This window comes from Tursiops truncatus, chromosome 5 (assembly GCF_011762595.2).
Source record: "Tursiops truncatus isolate mTurTru1 chromosome 5, mTurTru1.mat.Y, whole genome shotgun sequence".
Taxonomy (NCBI): Eukaryota; Metazoa; Chordata; class Mammalia; order Artiodactyla; family Delphinidae; genus Tursiops; species Tursiops truncatus.
Window position 1 is genome coordinate 35,698,165 of NC_047038.1, and position 23,359 is coordinate 35,721,523.

General features: G+C 42.4%; 1 protein-coding gene across 3 annotated transcripts; it reads left to right on the plus strand.

Moving 5' to 3' along the window:
* Nucleotides 1-380: 380 nt before the first annotated feature.
* BDH2 (3-hydroxybutyrate dehydrogenase 2) lies at nt 381-23,348 on the plus strand. Of its 3 annotated transcripts, XM_073805030.1 has the most exons (11): nt 382-604; nt 3,633-3,743; nt 4,125-4,216; nt 5,037-5,115; nt 6,659-6,755; nt 8,417-8,525; nt 14,405-14,465; nt 15,656-15,769; nt 19,717-19,775; nt 20,366-20,458; nt 23,164-23,348. In XM_073805030.1, the coding sequence occupies exons 3-11, from the start codon at nt 4,145-4,147 to the stop codon at nt 23,215-23,217; spliced, it is 738 nt and encodes a 245-aa protein (XP_073661131.1). In that variant the 5' UTR covers nt 382-604; nt 3,633-3,743; nt 4,125-4,144; the 3' UTR covers nt 23,218-23,348. The 3 variants fall into 3 exon arrangements, with proteins under 3 accessions (XP_004311423.1, XP_073661131.1, XP_033712711.1); XM_004311375.4 differs by lacking the exon at nt 3,633-3,743 and having other exon boundaries at nt 381-604; XM_033856820.2 differs by lacking the exon at nt 382-604 and having other exon boundaries at nt 649-3,743.
* The last annotated feature ends 11 nt before the right edge of the window (nt 23,349-23,359 follow it).

A 23,359-nucleotide genomic window follows, 5' to 3' on the forward strand; every position in this document is an offset into this window, starting at 1 on the left:
CCTTCTATCTTGTTGCTAACTTCCACATGCAATTCCTGGCTCATTCAATCTTTGAGTGCTCCCAGAGCAGCCCATAGTAGGTGCTAATAAAAGAGAAAGGGTGGCTTCCCTGGTGGCGTCAGTGGTTGAGAGTCCGCTTGCGGATGCAGGGGACGCGGGTCCCTGCCCCAGTCAGGGAAGATGACACATGCCGCGGAGCCTGCGCCGGAGCCTGCGCGTCCGGAGCCTGTGCTCCGCAACGGGAGAGGCCGCGGCGGTGAGAGGCCCGCGTACCGGAACAAAAAAAAAAAAAAAAAAGAGAAGGACTTAGGTTAAATTAGTGAAGGAAATGATTTCAACATTCTACGTTTCAACATTCTAAGTAAGATGCTGTTCTACTTTTCACCTTCTACGTAATTGGAGTTAACAGTTCTACCTGAGTTCCACTAGATGGCAGCACATTACATATAAAGTATGTGAATGTGCGAATTATTTTCTAAAAACTGGAGGAACCTGAACTACAAATCCCAACATGCATTAGGCACCTGACCTGATTTGGAACAAAGGTCTTAAGTTTGTTGCCCGCGCAGTGATCTGGAGGACGCCATCAACTTGCTGCAATAAAGTAAGATTTCCCAATATATTTTATATTTTTAATAGATTTATTTATTAATATATTTATTTTTGGCTGCGCTGGGTCTTCGTTGCTGCCCGCGGACTTTCTCTAGTTGCAGCCAGCGGGGGCTGCTCTTCGTTGCGGTGCGCGGGCTTCTCATTGCGGTGGCCTCTCTTGTTGCGGAGCACGGGCTCTAGGCGCGCAGGCTTCAGTAGCGGTGGCGTGTGGGCTCTAGAGCGCAGGCTAACTAGTTGTGGCGCACGGGCTTAGTTGCTCCGCGGCATGTGGGATCTTCCTGGACCAGGGCTCGAACCCGTTTCTCCTTTATTAGCAGGCGGATTCTTAACCACTGCGCCACCAGGGAAGCTCTCCCAGTATATTTTAAATGAAACTTTGGCCAGGGAAAAGGAGAGGTTTTCTTTTCAGATGTTAGTTTTGCACATTACCTTTTTTCAGGATTAAACTTAGCAGTTAGTTCAGGATACGGATGGGTTTTTAACAAGTTTGAAACTCCGGTAGGTTTTTCAAAATAGCCAAAGGAGAGGATTTTACAGTGTCAAAGTGGACATTGTTTTCCTGGCTTATGAAGAAAGAGATCCTGAAAATGCTCTGTGTCTCTGCTAATCAAAAATTAACACTTTGAGGGAATTCCCTGGTGATCCAGTGGTTAGGACTTGTGCTTTCACTGCTGGGGCCTGGGTTCAATCCCTGGTGGCGGAAATAAGAGCACATAAGGCCTACGGCGCGGCAAAAAAAAATTAACACTTTGATTCCAATATTTAGAGTAAGAAATCCATCATGTCTGGTTTTCACGTTGGATTTCTTGAAAGTTGCCTCATTTAAGCCCATGTTTGCACTCATTTTTCCAAACAAATCCGTTTTAATATAATAGTGCGGTTATATCTAGTAGTAAGGCTTTGGTTCGAAAATCTGGTCCCAGAAAATAGGGAGGACAGCTCGGGGGAGGTTTTCATAGGGAGCAAAACGGCTGCCCTGTGCTTCAGCAGTTGTTTAGTAAGTTCTTCGGTGGGTGTCAGAGCCTCCTAGGGAAACATTTGCAATGTGCCTTCACAGTCCCATGACCCAGAAGTCACTAATGCCAATAGTGTACAACAGCAACTTTTTAATACATCATGCTCGAGACTGGGGGAGGGTAAAGATTATTGGAGTTTCGACTCTTAACCAGTTTTAAGTAAAAACGTATCACTCATGTAAGAAGAAAAATAAAAGCTGAAAATTCATTGCATCAGAGTAGGTCAGGCATTGTAACAGCCCAGCTCTCCGTCAATCAGAGACCATCAGTGAAGTCGTAAGCTAGTCCCTGGAGTCGGCTCTTATAAAAACGCGCTGTTAGTCTAGACCTCCGAGAAGCTGACTCCGAGAGAGTTCAACACGCACGGGATTTATTAGGAGAAATGCTGGTGCGAGAGAAAATGAGTAGGGATCTAGGTAAGGCTGGGAGAGCCAGCAGACCACGACGGAAGTCTGCGTGCAAGGGAGGGAGCGAGGGACGCTGGGCTGGGCGGTGTGGGCGCATCCTTCACGGCGCGGGAGGGTCCGCGAGGCCGGCGGGAGGAGCTCGACGTGTCCCAGAAGTGGGCCTACCTTAGCGTTCGTGCCGCACTCAGGCATCGGCTGGGAAAGACCAGGGGGGAGGTGGCCTCTGCACAAACTCACCGATGGGTTTCAGAGCACAGCGCCGGCCTCGTGGTCAGTTACTGGGCACCTGTTCCACAGAGCCGCAGGCCCCTGGCGCTGCGTGGGGATTTAGAACCACGAGGTCTTCTCTTGGACCCGCAGTCTGGAGGCTTGGGTTTGAATTCATAGCCGTGAAACACTGGGCAAGCCACGTAATGTCTTTGAAGTCTATGCACTGATGACCAGACCCTGTGTCAACTTTTAAACACTTCCCTCATCCACCCCTGCTCTCCGTCCCTGCTGTTTCTCCACCGTCTCTGCACCACTGCCGCCACCTCCGAAGGAAACCCCCTGCTCTCGCCTGCTCACTCCCTCCCCAGGTCTGTTCTCCACTGTGAGCTTTCTAGAATACACATCTGATCATGTCATGCTTTTGAAAGCCTCATTGCCCATTGCCCACAGGAGTAACTAGCCCTCAGAAAGGAGAGCTTGCACAAAGAGTGGAGGCTTGAAATCCCGGTGAGTGCACATTGGGTACAGCAGAAAGCCAAGTTTGGCTGAAGAGAACAGAGATAAGTTCAAAAAGCAATGACTGGATCATGTGAGCCCTCCAGGCAAGACTAGCTAGCTACCTGTACTCTTTATCAGGCAGGTAATTGAGCAGACTGATTGTGGACGTCATTTTGTGCATGTGCTGTTTCAGTTAGTTCACTCAACATCCACCCAACTCACGCCCTCACCCCCACCTTTTTACTTTGTAAAGCCTGGAAAACAAACTCAGATTCTTAGCCTCCACTGCTAGAGCTGGCCAATAAAACACAGGCTAGAATTTCTGAGGAAGGCTTACTCGTTGAATAGAAAGGTGAGGCCTCTGAAAGAGTTCAGGCTTTCCTTCTTTCTGCCTGGAATGCAGATACGATGTCTTGGGAGAAAGCAGCCATTTTGTGGTTGGTGTGTGGTCAGAGGCACACACTAAGAACAGCAGGGTAAGAGAAGGGACTTGGTTCCTTGCAGACAGCCTCATTTAATCATCATTTGACTCTTCACGACCCCCAACCTCATCACTAGCCATTCCTCTCACCCTGAGATCTACAATCCAAGCACTGACCAAATATCTTCTGCACATCATATTTCCCCTATGTCAGAATTTCTCAGTCCTCCCTTTTAAAAATTACTGATTGCGTCTGTTAAAGTGTTACTGATGAATGCTTAAACTTTAAAACAGGATCAGCAGCGTTGTTGGGTAGAATGTTCACATAGCAAAAGAGTCAGGAGACCTGAGTTTGGTTCTGGCTCTGCCGTTGACCAGTTCTATGACCTTGAGCAGGTCAAATCAGTTCCCTCATCTGTAAAATGGGGGTATTGGACATGATCTGATTTTCCAACTCTTTTTTTTCAGTGACTGTCTGAGGCCAACTGTGAAATCTTCTCAAGGGACATGGAAAAAACACAGATGATTAATAGTGCAGACCCCAAGAAAAGTTTACAAGAGAAGAAGCAGCCCCAAGTAGTAAGGACCCACCCAGTGCCATAGCAGTGTGTGCAGGGAGGGCCAGCGGGGAGGGTGGGCGGTAGTGAGGGGATGCTGCTGTATCAGCATCAGAGGCTGACTTCTCTGGGTACTGAAAAAACCTGAAGATGGATTAAAGTCCGATGTCTGTCTGTCACCAGTTATCACTTCAGTGGTTTTTGCTAAATGTTTTTCATATGCAAAGCTAGGTATTTAGAGTAATCATTCTTGGAGAATGATGGGAATATTCTCAAGTGGTAGGAGTATTTGTACAGAGGTGCTGTCATCAGGTTCTTAAAGGAGTGCATTGAACCGTTCCTTCTAGACATTACTGCACAAGGCCATGTGCTACAGGGTAAGCCATTAAATACACGTCTTTAGATTAAACCACAGGTTCCATTATGGGTCGACTTGATGGGAAGGTCATCGTCCTGACAGCAGCTGCTCAGGGGATTGGCCGGGCAGCTACCTTAGTAAGTTATTATCTTTTGTTGTTTGCTTACTAACTTTTGAGGTATTGAATTATGTGGCTGGGTTCCATGGGTATTTATTTCTGCTCTTTTTTTTTTTTTTCTTTAGTGCTTCTGTTGTCTTAAGTTACAAAAAGAAAAGTGACTACTCCTAACTCCAGGCAGATAAAGGAATGAATACCTCACATGTTTATTATGTGACATCACTGATAACCTTTGACCTGAGAAACTTCTCTCTCTGCCTCAGTTCCTCTTCACCGTAATAAATTTACTGCAGGGACCCTACAGAAGTGCATGGCTTTCTGAAATTATGTCAGTCCAGATATAGGACTCCAGAGTTATGAGACTATCAAGTTACCTTTGCCTTCTAATTTATATCAACTTCTCACACATGAAACCCCCCACCAGAGCTAAAAATGCACTGTTATTAGGAGGAAAAGTGTTGATATAACCCATTTTTCTCTTACTATTTGGAGTTTACTCACCTGCTCAGAAATAGAATGCATGCTATCAAATCAAAAAATAATAGTATTTTGAGAGGTGTTTAATAACAGAATCCTATTTTTTTAAAAAAACGTTTTATTTGGTATTAAAGGGACAAAGTCAGCTGACAAGCACAATGTATGTCACGTTGTTCTAATTAATGATAAAAATAGTAACAATGGGAAGGATGAGGTGAGACTAGATAGTTTGAAATTCCACCCATCTTATAGGGAAAACAACAGTGAAAATAAGGTAAAAGAGAAAGGCTAAATGACTTTCAGTTCAGGAGAGCAGTTTAACCATGTAAACAAAGGATTTATTTGTGCATTGTGTCTACCAGGCTTTTGCAAGAGAAGGTGCCAGAGTCATAGCCACAGATATCAATGAGTTCAAACTTCAGGAACTGGAAAAGTACCCAGGTAAGCAACTCCGCAGCTTGAATCTGGGATTCAGTCTACAAGGGATTATAAATCATTAGTACTTACATGTTGAAAGAAAATTCCTTAGCTGCTCAGCTCCACTGGCCTTCTTTTTAGAGCCTGATTCTCTGATATCAAATTTGTATTCTGTGAACCTAGAGATAAAAATCTGTACACTTAAATGTAAACAAAGTATTTAAGCTGTATACTTAAAATTTTTAATTTATCCAACATGTCAGAGGATTCAGTAGCTAATGACAAAGTCATATGTGAACATTTAACAGTCGTTATGTTACCTTTTGATGACAACTGTGCCGCCCCCGTCTGAGGGCAGCGCTGTCCAAGAGAAACGTGATGTGAGCCATATGCATAATTTTAAATTATCTAGTAAATTTTACATTTAAAATGTTAAAAGAAACAGGCGAAAATTCAGTTTCAGAATATTGGTTTCAATATCATGACCAGAAACCCTAAGAGATTACCCAGATTATTTAGGTGTATATTACCCCTTACAGCACCACACTGAACCTAACTCCAATACCAGAGGACTTCAGTTTGAGTTACTCTGAAAGAAAGCAGAACCGCTGAAAGAAAGAGAACTTACCTGGAAGTCGACTATTCCAGCAAAATAGAACAGGTTCCGTGATCAAACACAAATCAGTTCACTGACCTAGTTAACTGCATTAGACTTAAACTGAATTATAATTCCTATAAGTCAAAGTCAAACTGTTGGAATAGAAAAGCACAGAAGAAAAGAAGTCTTTCTGAAACTCAATTTCAGTCTTGTCTGTCTGTGTTTATAACCTTTTCTTTCTATATCCAAAAGAGAATAATAAACTATATATATTTTTATTTAAAGCATAAAAATAATGACTGCTGCTTTCATTAGAGAATGTTCAGGGAGTTTCTGTGCAGTATGTGTCTCTCAGACCCCATGCCGGATCTCTCATGTCTGGCTTTCAAGTATTTCATCCCCTCTTCTGGCCTCTCGTTTCTTCTACTTGTAATTTTGTCCAGAAGTAAGTGATGGTACCCTTGGCCAACAGAGTCATTTCTAAAAAATAATAGAATTAACATAAAGGTAAAGTGCTCAAGTAGAAACAATCCCTTATCCACCGCCCCTGCCCTTCCCCTTCACACAGACAGAATTCAGCACTACTGTAGCACTGACTCAACCTCTGGGGGAAAGAATGGGCTAAAATGAGCCAACTCTCAGCTATTACTGCTGGCTTACTGAGAAGCATCTGTTGTAGATCATTCATACTTCACTGTGAAGTCTTTACTCAGAAAAGACCTGAATCATTCGTTTCAGAGAATAGAGAGAGAGAGGGAGAAAGAGATGTTACTGGGTGGTCAAAGTGGGGAGGACGTCAAGATTTTTACTGAGAGTCTTCAGACTGTGAAGACCCTACGAATGATCAACAGTCCTACAAAGCCCCACTGGACAGATATTACCATCTTCACACTTCGAAACAGCTGAATCTTCAAGGCTAACCATTCTTTATGAGTATAGGCAAATAGTGTCCTTTGTTTTATTTTTCAGGTGTTCAGACTCGGGTCCTTGATGTCACAAAGAAGAAACAAATTGATCAGTTCGCCAATGACATTGAGAGACTTGATGTTCTCTTCAATGTTGCTGGGTAATTCATAGCTCTTTAATTTCACTCTCCTTACAGAAAGCTTTCTGCAACTTTCACTAAAAGAATTTTGATAATATGGCAAAATTATTCACTGTGAACCATAATATATTCCTTGGGGAATGTGGCTAGATTTTTGGACAGAATTTTTATTACAAGTAAGGCAGCCATAGACATTGACATGGGCTTGGGGCCTAAAGGCCGTTAAGGTCACTCAAGGCAACCAGTACTAACGCTGTTGCTCTCCTCAGGGCTGGTAACAGGCTCATGCCAATGGACTTGTTGCTGGTGCTCTACCAGGACTTATAAAATAAGAAGTAAAGCTGTTTTCCAGTAGAGTGCCTTTAAAAGGAAGTATATATACACCAGAAGCCAAGTACTCAGTTTATTGAAATGAAGATGTTGCCAATTTTTTTGGCATATTCTAGTAAGTCTTTTATACCTCCCAAGCTCAGTGTTTCTTACATGTTGTACCTTTATACACGGCACAAAGAGAATGGCTTAATTAAACTTATTAGGGTGGTACCCAGCTTGCTGAACCATGCATGAATGATGAAAAGCTGGACCTGGGGCAGCTACATGTAGATACAACGAGTGCTGGTACCCACTGTCCCTTCTCAGGAATGACAGTAGATGTGAGGAACCAGGAACTCAGTAGACACCTCCGATATCCCACTCTTCTTGTGTAGTGTTACATTTGTACTGCTGCATTGGTAGAAAAATTCTAGAGCCTTCTAATATATTTCTATGGTTCTTCCCAATCATGATTCAGAGTAAAAAAAAAAAAGTCTCAGTTTATCCATAGTTTATCACATGTTACAATGTTCGGAAATTAAAGTAACGATTGTGATGATCTAGTTTATAAATAACCTGCTCATTCCTCCTATGAGAATATACCCAGAGCCATGAAAAAAACAACTAGCAAAATTAGTTTCTGAGCACCTGTTAAATTTTCAGCAATGTAAGGGGAACAGAAATAGAGGATGTGATTCTTGCTGTCATTCGGTTGAACTAGAAATACAGTGGTGCATAGGGATCACAACTGACAATATTTTATAATTAATTACATAATTTTGGTCTAGGGGACAGTGAAATCAGTTAGGACTCTAACTCTAACTGATGTTTAGAAAGCTTCCTTGAGGAAGTGTGACTTCAAAAAGAGTGAAGGTTATTTTAAAGGTTTTGTCTTGTTGTACGTTGTTTACTCAGTATGTTAGAACCGTACAGTAGGGGTATTACTTTGCTACCCTGAGATGTTGAGTTTTCCTTGCAGTTTTGATTTCCCTTGAGAATGTTTAATCTGTGCCACCTGAAGGCGCTCTTGATCTTGAAATAGGAGTTAGGCCAAGCGCCCTGTTCTCCTTTGTTTTTAATGGCAGCGATGTTTCCTGCTCAGTAGGTACAGAGTTTCTTATGTTTGGTGGCTTCTAACTCCTGCCTTCTTTTAAAAGAAGGATTTTGTCTTCAAATAAATTTTTTTAGCTTATGTTGTTGGGATACTTCCTCACCTAAGGTACTAAGTGATACTGTGTTTGAATTGTTAATCTTGCTAAGGGAAAGGACAATGGTCTAAGCCAATAAATGACAATAAAAAGGATAAGGAAATGGAATAGAAATGTTTTTCAACGATCATCTTTTTCCCCGTGGTTTAATCACACTTCCAGTTTTGTCCATCATGGAACCATCCTGGACTGTGGGGAGAGAGACTGGGACTTCTCAATGAATCTCAACGTCCGCAGCATGTACCTGATGATCAAGGCCTTTCTTCCTAAAGTAAGGTGACCACCACCGCTAGGATGAGTACCGCTGGATAAGTAGGTCTCCATACTGGACACCCAGAGAGGATCCCTACTCTGAAGAGTGATAACAGTGAACATAATGACTAACCTGTAGTGAACATTGATATCAAAGCATTTCATAGAAATTAACTCACTTAACTTTCCACTTCATTCATTCAAGGAATATTAAGCACCATGTGGCAGGCTGCTTTCCAGGTGCAGAAGGCACATCAGAGAACTAAACAAAGTCCTTTCTATAAGGGAGGTACTATTTTGAGGGGCGAGATACGATAATGTGTAATCAAATAAACTCTAACGTGTGTGGTGGTTATAAGTACAGTGAACTTAAAAGAAGCTAGGTTAGGGAATTCCCTGGCAGTCCGGTGGTTAGGACTTAGCACTTTCACTGCGGTGGCCCAGGTTCAATCCCCTGGTTGGGAAACTAAGATCTCACAAGCCGCGCAGCGTGGCCAAAAAAAAAAAAAAAAAAAAGAAGCTAGGCTATCAGTGAGGTCTAGTGGGAGGGCCTCATTAATAAGGTGAAATTTTCATAGAGGTCCCGATGAAGTGAGCAAGCTGTCCGTTCAGGTATCTGGGAAGAGGGTTCCAGGGATTGGAACAGCAAGGGGGCATGTGGGACCAAAGCAGTCGAATGAGGTAGGTACTATCACAGACACTGCAGAAGGATGAAACCGGGAGGTTAGATAACTCGCCTAAGGTCATATAACTAGCAAGTGATTAGAGCCAGGATTTGAACCCTTGAAGTTGGGCCCCTTCTTGAATGTCAGCATCTAGGCCCCCCCATCTCCAGGTGGATGTACCCCATTGCTTTTCTGTACCCCGAGTATTCTCCTTGCACTCCTGCTTTTAGCTGAGCCACAGAGGTACTGGAGAGGTGAGAGACAGCGTGTGCTAAGGAGACAGTATTCCTCCTGAGTGTGCTACCCTTGAATTTGCCAGCCTGCACACAACTCCTGACTGTTTCTCATTTTATTTTACAAACAAGCATTAAGTGCCTTTTGATGGAAAGCACCACGCTAGGTTCTCTGGGGGAGGGGGCGTATAAATATGAAAAACACTGACTTCAAATGAGCTTATAAGCCAGTAGTAGCAGACAACACAGGCTCAGACAATGAACGAGGTTGACTTTGTACAGAACCGGCTCAGTTCAAGGTTGTAAGTTGAACCTTAGTGAAATGCAGAAGAGCCATGCTTCTCTTCCATTCCAGCTGGATTAGATGACTGACATACTGAATGCTGCCCAACCCAGGGCAGGAGAAGAGTTTTGTTTTGTTTTGTTTTGTTTTTTGTGGTACGCGGGCCTCTCACTGTTGTGGCCTCTCCCGTTGTGGAGCACAGGCTCCGGACGCGCAGGCTCAGCGGCCATGGCTCACGGGCCTAGCCACTCCGCGGCATGTGAGATCTTCCCGGACCGGGGCACGAACCTGTGTCCCCTGCGTCGGCAGGCGGACTCCCAACCCCTGCGCCACCAGGGAAGCCCAGGAGAAGAGTTTTTTGATGACAAGGCAGGGCAGATACTTTGCTCTGGACATTGGGCCTAACGTCAAGAAGGATACAGATGAATGCTAAAAGGAAAATTAGAGAAATTGACTTAGTAACTAAAAAAAACTAAAAATTTTTTAATCTTCTTGTTTAGCCCCTAGAAGGAATCTTTGGGTTGGCTCATGGAATGTTGAACCAGCAAATTTTTTTAAAATATAAATTGCCTTTTTTTTTCCTTATTTGGAGTTCATGAGAATCTGTTATTTGGAACTTAAATGTATTTTTTGAAGACTAATCCTTAGCATAGGATATGAGGAAAAGCAGAGGCTGTGGTAAAAGAGGAAAGCTCAGGTCAAGTGAATAAGACTTACACATATATGAGACTCATTGTAGTACTGAATGCTTGACAAATATCAGGGAAGGACATAGGTGTGAGATACAGTGGAGCTGAAATTTAAGCTTGTTAAGTGTTAACTTTTAAAATACCAGACATTAACTTGCAAATTAGCGAGTTTGTCTGTGATTTAAAGCATCTTAATAATCCATATGAGCCAATGAAACTCATCTGTAAGAAATCCTAAGAGTTATTAATGACTGGGATGGGGAGTCAGAATGAGTTGGTGCCACTTGTTAAAATGACCCCAACTGACCTTACCTGGGATTCTGGAATCTGTCATTGGAAGACCTTAGGAACAACCTGAGTTCTGCCCCTAAGTTCGCCACGGGACCTGGGAGATGGCACCTGTGCTCTCTCGGTGTCTATTTCTTCATTTAAAATGAGGGTGATTGGGCTTCCCTGGTGGCGCAGTGGTTGAGAGTCCACCTGCCGATGCAGGGGACTCAGGTTCGTGCCCCGGTCCGGGAAGATCCCACATGCCGCGGAGCGGCTGGGCCCGTGAGCCATGGCTGCTGAGCCTGCGCATCCGGAGCCTGTGCTCCACAACGGGAGAGGCCACAACAGTAAGAGGCCCATGTACCACAAAAAAAAAAAAAAAAAATGAGGGTGATAGATTACACAGTCCTTTCCAGCCCTAATTATGTTCATTAACCATGACGCACATATACCAGATAGAACTTTCCAGGGGAAGCCAGGATTTAGAGTCTAGGCAGATTTGAAAGGTCAGATGGTCAAAACATAGGAACACTTGTAGGAAATTTTTGTTCATGGATAAGCATACAGAAAACCATTCCAAGACTGGAAGAGCAGTCAGAAAGCAGAGAACAAATTAAAAATACTGTGAAAAGAGGTCAGTGTAGAATCCAAGGTCCACCAGAAGAGAGGATCCATTACGAGGGTTCGGGGAGGTCTTGGATATTTGGGTGTTCTCCTCCTTTGCTCTATCTTAGCAGAGTCTCTCGCACGTAGAGCCGCTTAGCAAACATTTGCTGGATGAAGAAATGAATCTAGGTTGTCAGTCCAGGTGGAGGTCAGGCATGGAATCACTGAAGACCCAAGAAGCCAAGGTCTGCCAGGTTTAGGAGCTGGGCTCTGGTCAGTGGGGGCAGAAGAGCTGCGTCACAGTAGGACTAACTAGATGCAGCTAGAGGGAATCTTCAGAGCTCTTTGTAGCATCCGCCTGAGCTTCTGGGAGATCAGTCCTAGACAGCATTACTACATCCAGGCACTTCACTTTACTGTTGTACCTGCCAGAGACGGCTGTTGCATGCAGAGCCAGGAAGAGCATTCACACCATGACCGCAGGTGCTGATCTGGTGTTGAGAAGGCAGCACAGAAGGACGCAAGGACTGGGCTCTAGAATCAGCGGCTAGACTTGGGCTGAGTGGACAGTCCAAGTGTTAGTGGGCAGCAGTAGCATCTCCCAGGTGACTGTTTTCTAAAGTTCTGCCTGAGGATTTTATTGCATTTCAGAAGACCAGAGACTGAACTTATTTAATAGCCCATCTTTATATATTAAATTGGGCTACATGTATTCCATATGTATAAAAATGGATTGTATATATTATCAATTATACCTCAGTGACACTGGGAAAATAAATTAATTTAAATGGGTTATGTTATTTGCTAAACTGGATAAGAAAGAATAATTTTAAGGCTTCGTTTTCAACACTGTTATATTTTACTAATTTTCCTGGTCTTTTTTTATGAGGACCCCATTTCATTATGATTCTCTTTATTATATAGACAAACAAGTTGGGTTCAATATTTTCTTTCCCTGCCATCTTCTGGATTTCACTGGGTCACCTCAGCCTCTCCTTTTATCCTTTTAATCCATTCAACATAATACCTTAGGGTTGTTTTAGACTTTCTGCTCTTAGGTACCGATTAGTAGCTAAGTATCAAAACAGAAAGTAAGAATACTATAAGGAAAAATAGAATCTTGGCAAACTCATCCCTGGATCATCCAGTTATTCACCTTCTCCATTCCTACACCTCCTTGAAAGCTGCTGGATAAACTTACCCCAGCAGAAGTGACTTTTTTCTTTGACCCTTTACACTGCCTACTGAGACTCCTCTGTCTTAGAAGCTCTTTCTTTACTTGATTTTCATGATAGAGCATATCCTGGTTCTCCTTCCTCTGTTCTCCACCTCCCCCAGCACTTATTTTAACTCTTCACCACCTCCTCCTTGTTCTTTATGGTCATCCCTGCAGCCTCTGATTTCAGTAAGTTAGTGCCCACGAGGCAGGCATTCTCTCCAACTCTTGCTTCTTCCCCCCAAACATTGATGGGTGGATACCCATGCCCTCGCATATACCTATATCATCTTGAAAACATACATACATCTTTTAATTAAATATAAGTTCATCTGAAAACATTTTTTAATTCATAGCAGCTTTTTTCAGTGATATATTTGTTTAGGTCTGGGGCAGAGCTCAGCAATCTGCACTTTAACCTAGCACCTCAAGAGATTTTTTTGTTTTGTTTTGGTTTGTTGTGGTACGCGGCTCTCTCACTGTTGTGGCCTCTCCCGTTGCGGAGCACAGGCTCTGGACGCGCAGGCTCAGCGGCCATGGCTCATGGGCCCAGCCGCTCTGCGGCATGTGGGATCCTCCCATACCGGGGCACGAACCCGTGTCCCCTGCATTAGCACGCGGACTCTCAACCACTGCGCCACCAGGGAAGCCCCAAGAGATTTTGATTCACGGAAACATATTGACTGGCTGCTGTGTACCCTGTCTAGGAGGACAGGACAGCCACAGACCCTCCTCTTAAGACTTTCACACTTTCTGTGTGGGATTCTGAAGGACATATTCTTAGGAAACACTGCCCTAGACGGGGAGCAGCCCTCGCTGCATGTAACCATGTACCAAGTCCTGCTCACGTACCTCGGCTGTCTCCACCTCTGTTACCCACAGACGTTTCTGCTCTCTACTTTCATTACTCCTTTCCTAAATCCCTGCATCAGCTTCCAGTGCTCTCCTCTACAAGATGCCATAGTAATCTTTGTAATCTTCAAATCTGAACATGCCACTCGCCCTCTGCATTAAACCCCCTCATTGTCTCTACCGCATTGCCTTCAGGGTAAAGCCAAAATTCCTGAATTTAGCCCCACTGGCCTCTGCAGCTTTATTCCTCCCACATTCTGTCTTCCAGCCAGACCCATCCCTTCTTCCCACTTCCTTGGGAAGAAAATACCCTTCTCTTTTATTTTTCTGATTAACGCTCTAGCTTTCAAAAAATCAGACCTCCTCTGCGTGCCCTGCAGCCTGGTCCCTTCTTTCCACGTCCGCCCCCTCCCCAGTGACAGTCTTTCCTCTTGCTGGATGCAGGTTATACCAGCCACTTCAATCAGACTGGCAGCTCTATAGGCAGGCAGGGACTGAGTCATTTCTCTTTGAATCTCCTCGACCTACCACTGTACCTGACCACAGTAGGTATGCAACTATATGTTGAATATGTGATGAATGGAGAAAGAGTTTTCCATCGGGAGCATACAGTAACATTAACATTCATTAGCCTTTCATTTAGCTCAGAGTTCCTTCTTGGTCTTGGCTGATGCTTTTATGCCACAGGAAGGCAGTAAACCCCTGGGAAATGTTCCTGCCAATGTGTACACAAGCCATCAGTTCCCAGCAACGATTGGGTGAGACCATTAAGACTGCTTCACAGGGAGTTCCCTGGTGGTCCAGTGGTTGGGACTCCGTGATTTTACTGCCAAGGGCCCGGGTTCAATCCCTGGTCAAGGAACTAAGATCTCACAAGCTGCGTAGCGTGGCCAAGAAAAGAAAAAAGAAAATAAAATCCGATAAAAAAAAAAAAAAAAGACTGCTTAACATGCTTAACAGTGCTTAATGTTAATAGCTAATATGATGGTCCTGCAAACCATAAGTAAACGTGCATCTTTTAAAGAGGTAGTAGTTTTAGCCTGCAGAGTAGCATCTTTTTTTGGTCTTTGTTTTGTTTTGGCAGATGCTTGCTCAGAAATCTGGCAACATTATCAACATGTCCTCTGTGGCATCGAGCATCAAAGGTAGGTGTGTCTTCCTCTGGGCGTCACGACACACGTACTCACACACCTTCAAGAGCTAAGGGTTTGGGGAACAAGCGTAGCAGAGATCATAAAACTGCTTTTTTATAAATTGCTCTGAAGTTTCTTAAGTACCAGTCCTTTTGCCTTAGATGTGAACCAGTCTGAACCAGTCATAAAGTTAAATATAAGTTGGTTTGCTTTGCTCTACCTTTTATTCCTTCTAATGGATATGGAAATGAAGATCAAACGGGGAGAAGGAAACTTTTATACATTTAATTAATCAAAAAAGATGTATTAGACACCCACTAGATGTCCCTGACCCCAAAGAATTCACAGTCTAAAAGGGGGGAGAGTCAGGCAAATGCACATCTTCTACAGTGTGATAGGGTCATAACAGAGCATTGTACAAAGTGCTGTTACAATAGCAGGGACATAACTCTGCCTGTGGAGTGGGGGAGTGCTTCACAAAGACATTTGATCCAGCCCTAAATGAGAAGTCAAGTTGAAGGGCCAGATTGCAGTGCAAAAGTGGAGATGATGGACAGTGTCACAGTCTGGCACAGATGGATTTCGAGTTGAAAATGAAGTAGTTACTGCTGAGATAACATTCCTTCTCTTAGCAAGGATGTACACAGTAAGCCTGCACAGGAGACGAATGCAAAGAAATGCCTAAGCCTCTGGGTTTGTTTGGGTTGTGTTTTGTTTTGCTTTGCTTTACCCTAAATTTCTTCGTTCTACCAACTGATGATGAAAAACTAAAGCCACTGCTATCACTTAGGTGCAGCATCTCAACACCGAAGTCTCAACTGAATTGTGCCAATAATGATATTATTTTCCCAGATTCAGAAACTAGCTCTATTAAAGGAGAAAATCTGATATCGATTTTTAGAAAGGGTGCAGGGACTTCCCTGGTGGTCCAATGGTTAAGACTTCCCCTTCCAATGCAGGGGGTGTGGGTTCGATCCCTGGTCGGGGAGCTCAGATCCCACATACCTCGAGGCCAAACAACCAAAACACAAAACAGAAGCAATATTGTAACAAATTCAATGAAGACTTTTTAAAATGGTCCACATCAAAAAAAAAATCTTAAAAATGGTGGAGTGTGAGGAAGCATGACAATGGTCTCCTGCTTCCTGAAGTTGACTGTGTTTTTTTATTCCTTCAACGGTTGAACTTTCCTTCATTCTCAGGAGTTGTGAACAGGTGTGTGTACAGCACAACCAAGGCAGCTGTGATTGGTCTCACAAAGTCTGTTGCTGCAGACTTCATCCAGCAGGGTATCCGGTGCAACTGTGTGTGTCCAGGTGAGTTGGGCACTGTGGGACTATGAACTTGTCCTTTCTGACCTCCTGGCTGCCACTGTGAAAAGTATCTGTAAGCTTGTTTACCACATGTTGTATTGTCATTGGGAAAAGCTCCAAAGAAAAAAGAGTCCAGGCTTATTAAGATAACAGTCCAATGGTAAGTTGGGAAAGAGATCCTAAGTCATTAGGAATAACCCACAGATGTGTTAAAAGACAAAATTCAACCAAGTAATTTGAAGATCTAATTGGCTTTATTCAACGATTCATGAATCAAGTGGCATCCCATCTAGCAACTAGAAGGATGCTCCAGGGAGCCATATACAAAAATGGAAGGTTTTCATAGAAAGAAGGGTGGGGCAAGGAGGTCATTGGCAAAAGAAAAGAAAAGGTTATTCTGGGCTGGGACTGCTTTTTTAAGGGGGAGGGGATGGCACAGGTTTTATACTACAGGTTGCCTCTTCTTCCTCTAGGGGGATAGAGAGGACCCACAGGGGCCCAATTACCTCATTGGTGCTAACCAGAAAATTCCAGACTGGTTGATTAAGATTACATTTCTGGTAAAGGTTGAAACTGCAATTAGGTTAGGCATTAAATGTAGGTTTTGTATCATGGGCTTTAGCACAAGTGATGCCATTTTGATTTAACAGATGCAAAAGGTTTAAATGCTACTTGTGTGGATGGGGACAATTCCAAACCCTGTGGTTGAGAGACATAACTGGCCAGGGCTTGGTGTTTTAGAAGCAAGCCCAGGATGGCCTCGTCAGGGGAAAATTGAAACGTAGACCATGCTCACAGGACAGCAGGAAGAAAGAGGAGCCTCCCAGACATAGGGAGCCACTGAGTCATGTCCATCACCTGGGGTGGCCCATAAACAAAAAGGAGGGATTCATACCTTCCTTTATGCTGTAAAGAGGGGGTCAGCAAACTATGGCCTACAGGCCAGATCCGGCCTACCACCTGTTTTGTAAACACAGTTTTATCGGAGTACATCCACACCCAGTTTGCTTTTATATTGGTTAAGTTTGTTTTCATGCTGCAGTCAGAGTTGAGTAGTTATAACAGACCAAATGGTTCTCAAAGCTAAAAATATTTCCTGTCTGGCTTTTGACCAAAAAGTATGCTGGCCCCTCATATAAAGGAAAGGAGGAAAGCAGAACTTATTATGAGTAGAAAGGGCATTTATGTTTACACTATACTGTAGTCGATTAAGTGTGCAATAGCATTGTGTCTAAAAATACAATGTATATACCTTAATTCAAAAACATTTTATTGCTAAAAAACTCTCACCATCATCTGAGCCTTCAGTGAGTCATAATCATTTTGCAGTAGTACCATCAAAGATCACTGATCACACATCCCCATAACAAATATAATAATGAAAAAGTTTGAAATATTGCAAGAATTACCAAATGTGACACAGAGACATGAAGTGAGCAAATAAATGCTGTTGGAAAAATGGTGCCTATAGACTTGCTCGAAGAAGCATTGCACAACCCTGAAATCTGTAAAAAATGTAGTATCTGTGAAGCTCAGCAAACCAAAGAGAGTAAAATGAGGTCTGCCTAGGAAGAATTATCAACTTCCTCTCTGAAAAGAAATTCAGTACTGCATGTCCAGAATCAAGGTTTCTCTTAGTAGTTCACAACTGGTATTGTGGCTTTGGGGAGGAGAAGCAATTCACAGTTACCTGTGGGACCTTTCAAAACCTGAGGGGCATGCCAGCATTTGGAGAAGGAGTTGATGGGGAACACCGTGTGTAGTTTGGAAAGTGCCACTGGAAATTCTGATGTAATTCATCATGGTCTCCCCTCAGGTTGAAACCCACTGACTTAGGAAAGGGGGAGACTACTAAATAACCTTCAAGGGACAGAATTTCCATGATTGAGGTGTTCTGTTTAATTTTTCTTGGACTAGAACAGTAAACATAGGTAACACCAAGAAAGAGGAGGTTACAGGAGAGAGAGTTTCACCGGGTTTTAACATACACGTTGGTGATACTTGAGTCTAGCTATTTTTGGTGCCATTTTCCCAGTGGAATAAATGGCAAAATGATTTGGAAAATGTGGTTGTTTTGAAGCTGGACTTTTCAGAAGATTGGAAAATATATTCTCCCACTGTCTGGAACAAGGAACTAGCTGTGACTCACTGAGCCAGTCACAAAGAAAATGTGACAAGGAATGAGTGTGTCTGGGTTGGTGCTGATGATATAGTCACAACACTTCAACACCAGACTGGTGTGGACAGTGGCATGGTGTGTCAGTCTGTGCCAGGGACACAGCAGAGTCAGGTGACAGTGGAATGAAGTGCGAGGCATAGGCTTGCTACAGAGTTTTCATGTAATAGTCATGAATACCGGCCATATGTAAGAGTCGGTGAGCATTTGCCTCAGCGGGAGGAAGCTGTTAAGGATTTTGAGGAGGGCGTTAAGTGAATGCTTAAGGTGCCTTGAACACACTGTTGGTAGAATTGTGGACTTTAAGGAGGCTGTTGATGAGGCAAGTGAGGAAAATATCACCAGAAATTGGATACAAAGAGATTTTCGCTTTGTGGTTTAAGAAATTTCATCAACACTATTGCCTGCTGTAACTGTGGAGGGTAGAAAATGTTCCTGATGAACCAGGTGATGTAGCCAAGGCAGCTCCCACCCAGCCTATTGAAAGTGTCGCCTGCTTACAGTGAAATGTGAGAGCACAGAGACAAGCTAAGGAAAGGGCTGTTAAACAAAAAGGAGCCAGGATTTGCAGATTTCGAAGATTCCCAGTCTCTCCAGAGAAATGGCAAATGATAATAAAATTAAGAAATGGTTTCCGAGGCGGGGAGGATAATAAATTGGAAGATTGGGACTGACGTATACACACTACTATATATAAAATAGATAACTAATAAGGACCTACTGTAGAGCACAGGGAACTCTACTCAATACTCTGTAATGGCCTATATGGGAAAAGAATCTAAAAAAGAGTAGATATATGTATATGTATAAAGACTTACTTTGCTGTACACCTGAAACTAATACAACATTGTAAATCAACTATATCCCGATAAAATTTTTTTTAAAAAAAAGAAAGAAATGATTTCCAAGCAAACATCAAATCTATGGCACACCCAGGAGCATGGTCTAAGGATGGAGCTGAGAGTATGACAGTGAAGTCACTTGCTATGAACTTAGAAAGATCATGTGGTCTCCGGGAGTACGGTCAGCAGAAGAAAGCCCTCTGAAGAGAATTTGCAGATCACAGAAGTTAACAGAAATGTATGGGAACTTGCTCTGTAAAGAATGTGAACTAAGTGGGATTTAAAATTTTTTAGTCATTATTATTTTTCTTGTTTTTAAGTAAAATAAAGTTATATTTTTTCGATGAGAAATATGAAACAATGGTTAAAACAGGAATTTAAAACCGACGAAAATAGGCCAGATAATGAGGAAAATTAAGAGCCACCTAAGTTATCGAGGACTGTGATGGGTGTGGAGTTGTCCCTGAGAATCCCCCCAGAGTGAACCTGACAGCAGAAAATGTTTTTGAGATCATTCGGTAGTCTGGGTCCTTATACTGATATAGTGCTTGTATGATTTTATCTATAATACATCTCAGGGTTGTTGCGAGGATTAACTGAGATAATACCTATAACAGTGCTTAAAATCCATAAAGTATCATATCAATGTGATGTGACTAAAGTATGTCCTGGGAATGCTGGGTGTCATTTTTTGCCTAATGTACTTCACAAAGAAGTATAGTCTGTGTTTTTGAAAATCATAGACATTTATTAAAGAATTTATAAGCCTATTAAATAAAAAGCAGGCAGGTAGAGGTGAAATTGTCACTCCAAGTCATGGAGAAGGCTTTCACTGATCGTTGTATCATATGGAAAGGAAGTTTAAAATTTAATCATCAATTTCTTTTTCAGTCTAAGTAAGTAACCAAGCTGAATGCCCTCCTTTGATTTAGGAACGGTTGATACCCCATCTCTGCAGGAAAGAATACAAGCCAGACCAAATCCTGAAGAGGTATATCTGCTATTTTAAATGTGTTTAAATCCTCTGGTTAAAAAAAATAAAAATGCTCCTTCCTTACCTAGAGGAGACAAATCCATAGAGACAGAAAGTAGAAGGGTGGTTGCCAGGGGCTGGGGGAGAGGGAGTGGGGAGTTATTGTTTAATGGGGATAGAGTTTCAGTTTTTCAAGATGAAAAGAATTGTGGAGATTTGTTGCACAATAATATGAATGGACTTAACACTACTGAACTGTACACTTCAAATTGGTTAAGATGGTAAATTTTATATTATGTGCATTTTACCACATTTTCAAAAAATATGAAAATGCCCTCTTCTTTAATATTATCTTTCTGATCTGTCACAGTCTCTGTAGGTTTTAGTATAAAACAGATAGTTTGAGTAGATTGGGAGTCACCATAGTCCTGTTTGGTCCACAATTAAAGACATTGATATTCTCCTGTATCTTGTGTCATGTATAATTAATCAAGGCAACAAGCCAGTGGTACCTTTGTAGATTCCTCTTGCCTTTGACCTTCTGAAGGTGTTGCAGGTGAGTTACTTCAGCTCACATCACTGATGTCCGGTATGGTTTCTGGTTCCAGGCACTGAGCGATTTCCTAAAGAGACAGAAAACAGGAAGATTTGCAACTGCAGAAGAAATAGCCCTGCTCTGCGTGTACCTGGCCTCTGATGAAGTAAGCACTGTTCTTCCCAGGGGGTTCATTATCCTCAATCACATTTGGCCACAATTTGCTCATCAAAATAGTATGATTTAGGGAGTGATGGCATGTAGGTGCTAAGGTGCTGCTTTTACAAGATAGGAATAAGTTCTGATTTAATTTGCTCATAGAAAGGCCACATTGATCTGAGCCACCAACTCTTCCTCATTCAACTTTACATGTCACTGAATCTGATAGCACATGAAGTGGTGGAGGATTGAAAAAAATTAAATTGCTCAATTTTATAATTACTTTCAAAAATTACAATTTGGGAAACCATTTGTAAATTTGATTTGTAAATCAAACCAGTGAACCTCCAAAATTATGAGAGCTTCCGGTGAAATGGGGAAAGGGTTAACCAGATTTGCGTCCAGGAGACACAGAATTAGCATCTGGTGTTTTCAGTTTTACTGGTGACTTGTTTAGAACAATGCCAGTACCTCTTTTTTTTCCCTATGAATTTTTACTTATTTATCATCACGTATGGAAATTCCTAATTCTCTTTCCACGTTGCACCTATTTAGTAATCAGTTTTTTCCTTAACGGCTACTGTATATTTTTTAATGGCAAACAGCTGTGAAAGCAGAAACTTTCATAAGAGATATTTCTTATAAGGTATAAAGTACAAGGGCATCCCCTCTGTTTTTGTTTGTTTGTTTGTTTGTTTGTTTTTGCGGTACGCGGGCCTCTCACTGCTGTGGCCTCTCCCGTTGAGGAGCACAGGCTCCGGACGCGCAGGCTCAGTGGCCATGGCTCACGGGCCCAGCCGCTCCATGGCATGTGGGATCTTCCCGGACCGGAGCACGAACTGGTGTCCCCTGCATCGGCAGGCGGACTCCCAACCACTGCGCCACCAGGGAAGCCCTAAAAATGTTTTAACTTAAACATGGATAATAGACTCAAATTTGTGTTCCTAGTTTTAAATTCACCTAAAGCCTGAGGCAATGGAAGAGGCTGGAAGGAAAGACATCATAACAGGAGTACAGAGTGTTTTAAAGTTCAGTATATATTGTATAGCACAGGGAACTCTACTCAATACTCTGTAATGGCCTATATGGGAAAAGAATCTAAAAAAGAGTGGATATATGTATATGTATAACTGATTCACTTTGCTGTACACCTGAAACTAACACAACATTGTAAATCAACTATACTCCAATAAAAAAAAATAAAATTCAATATATGAAGACTGATCATATAAAGTAGATAAACTAGGGGGTTATTAGACACTCTACCAAGAAACACCCCCAATTTCTCCAAGTTTTTTTCAAAAGGCAAGCTTTCTGTTTTACATATGGACTCTTCTAGATCTTTCTAAAAGGACAAAGGTCCTTTTGTTGAACATTTCAAGCCAGAACATTCCCAAATATTTGGTAACCTAAGCTCTGGCTAAACCAGGGCAATTTAGCTTATCAGCAGTACCCACAAATCAAATGAGCTCTTGTGAAGATACAGATTCAAAGAAATCAGAAAGGTTAATGTACTCAGTCATTCATAATCTGCCTAGTCATTTCCTCTGCTATGAACAACTGTTGTTAATAGTTCTGAGAAGTAGTAACTGCTCTGTCACTAAAACATTTCAACCTCTGTATCTGTCACATTTACCACCACCTGGTGTGCACCAAGTTACACTGAAGAGGGGCTAACTGATCAGTAACACACCTCCTCACTCCTGCCTACTCCCCTTTCCTTCTCTCTTCTCTCTTCCAGTTAGTTCCCTGGTCGTGTACTATTCACAGACATAAAACAGAGGGGGGTGCTCCCCTGGTGGTACAGTGGTTGAGAGTCCGCCTGCCGATGCAGGGGACACGGGTTCGTACCCCGGTCCGGGAAGATCCCACATGCCGCGGAGCGTCTGGGCCCGTGAGCCATGGCTGCTGCGCCTGCGCGTCCGGAGCCTGTGTCCCGCAACGGGAGAGGCCACAACAGTGAGAGGCCTGCGTACCGCAAAAAACAAAACAAAACAAAACAAAACATTTTTAAACCTCTACCACAAGAATCACTTCAGCTTTAATTCTTTGGAAAATGAAAAATTCTATGGGGAAAAATATCAGTAATTTTTAAACTTCTTTAGTTTTGTACAGATTTGGATGTCTGAAACTAGTATAGAATTTTTTTTTTGGTTAATAGATTATAATAATTATTACTCATATAAATTTTAAAAAGACATTTAGTGTGCTTCAGTACCTGGAATTACCCATGTATATTGATTAACTAAATATACATCTTTTTTTTAAAATTCTGTTTGGTAATTGACATTACTACTTTGTTACTGACACACTTGATTATGTTCAAAGGTTTATTAGTGGCATAAAACTCAGCTAGTTAGGATACTTCTGCGATTCAAAATGAAAATGTACTATTTTAGCCTATACTTTATCCTAATTTGGGTAATGGCTCTATATCACAAAATTTCTTAATTTTCTGACTCTGAGTCCAGACACTCTTAGAATGATGTGACATGTGCTCAAACACCAGCCAGAGGCCAGTCAGATCCAGATCACAAGAACACTCAGCAGTTTTAAATCATCTGAAATTTAATTCAGATTTTCCTAATTTCTATTTGTTAAAAGTGTGGTTTCCTGGTTCTATGAGGATAAACTGTTCAGCTATCTCAGTCAGGAAAATTGAAGAAACACAACCTGGTTAATTGTTCTATCTCCTTGTGTTTATCCCTGCAGTCTGCCTATGTAACAGGTAATCCTATTATCATTGATGGAGGCTGGAGCTTGTGATTTCAGGATCTCCTTGCTGGGAAGGCAGGCCGTTCCTGTCTACAGTGAACCTGCTTATGAAGAAAACTCACCCATCCTCTCTTTCCTATTAATGGCATATTAATGAAAATAAGACCTTTTTGATGATGTCATTGTTCACAAG

Coding starts and splice junctions, on each gene's coding strand:
- BDH2 (XM_004311375.4), top strand. CDS start 4,145: ATGGGTCGACTTGATGGGAAGGTCATCGTCCTGACAGCAGCTGCTCAG. Junction 4,217..5,036: donor TTGGCCGGGCAGCTACCTTA/GTAAGTTATTAT, acceptor TGTGTCTACCAG/GCTTTTGCAAGAGAAGGTGC. Junction 20,459..23,163: donor TGTACCTGGCCTCTGATGAA/GTAAGCACTGTT, acceptor TTATCCCTGCAG/TCTGCCTATGTAACAGGTAA.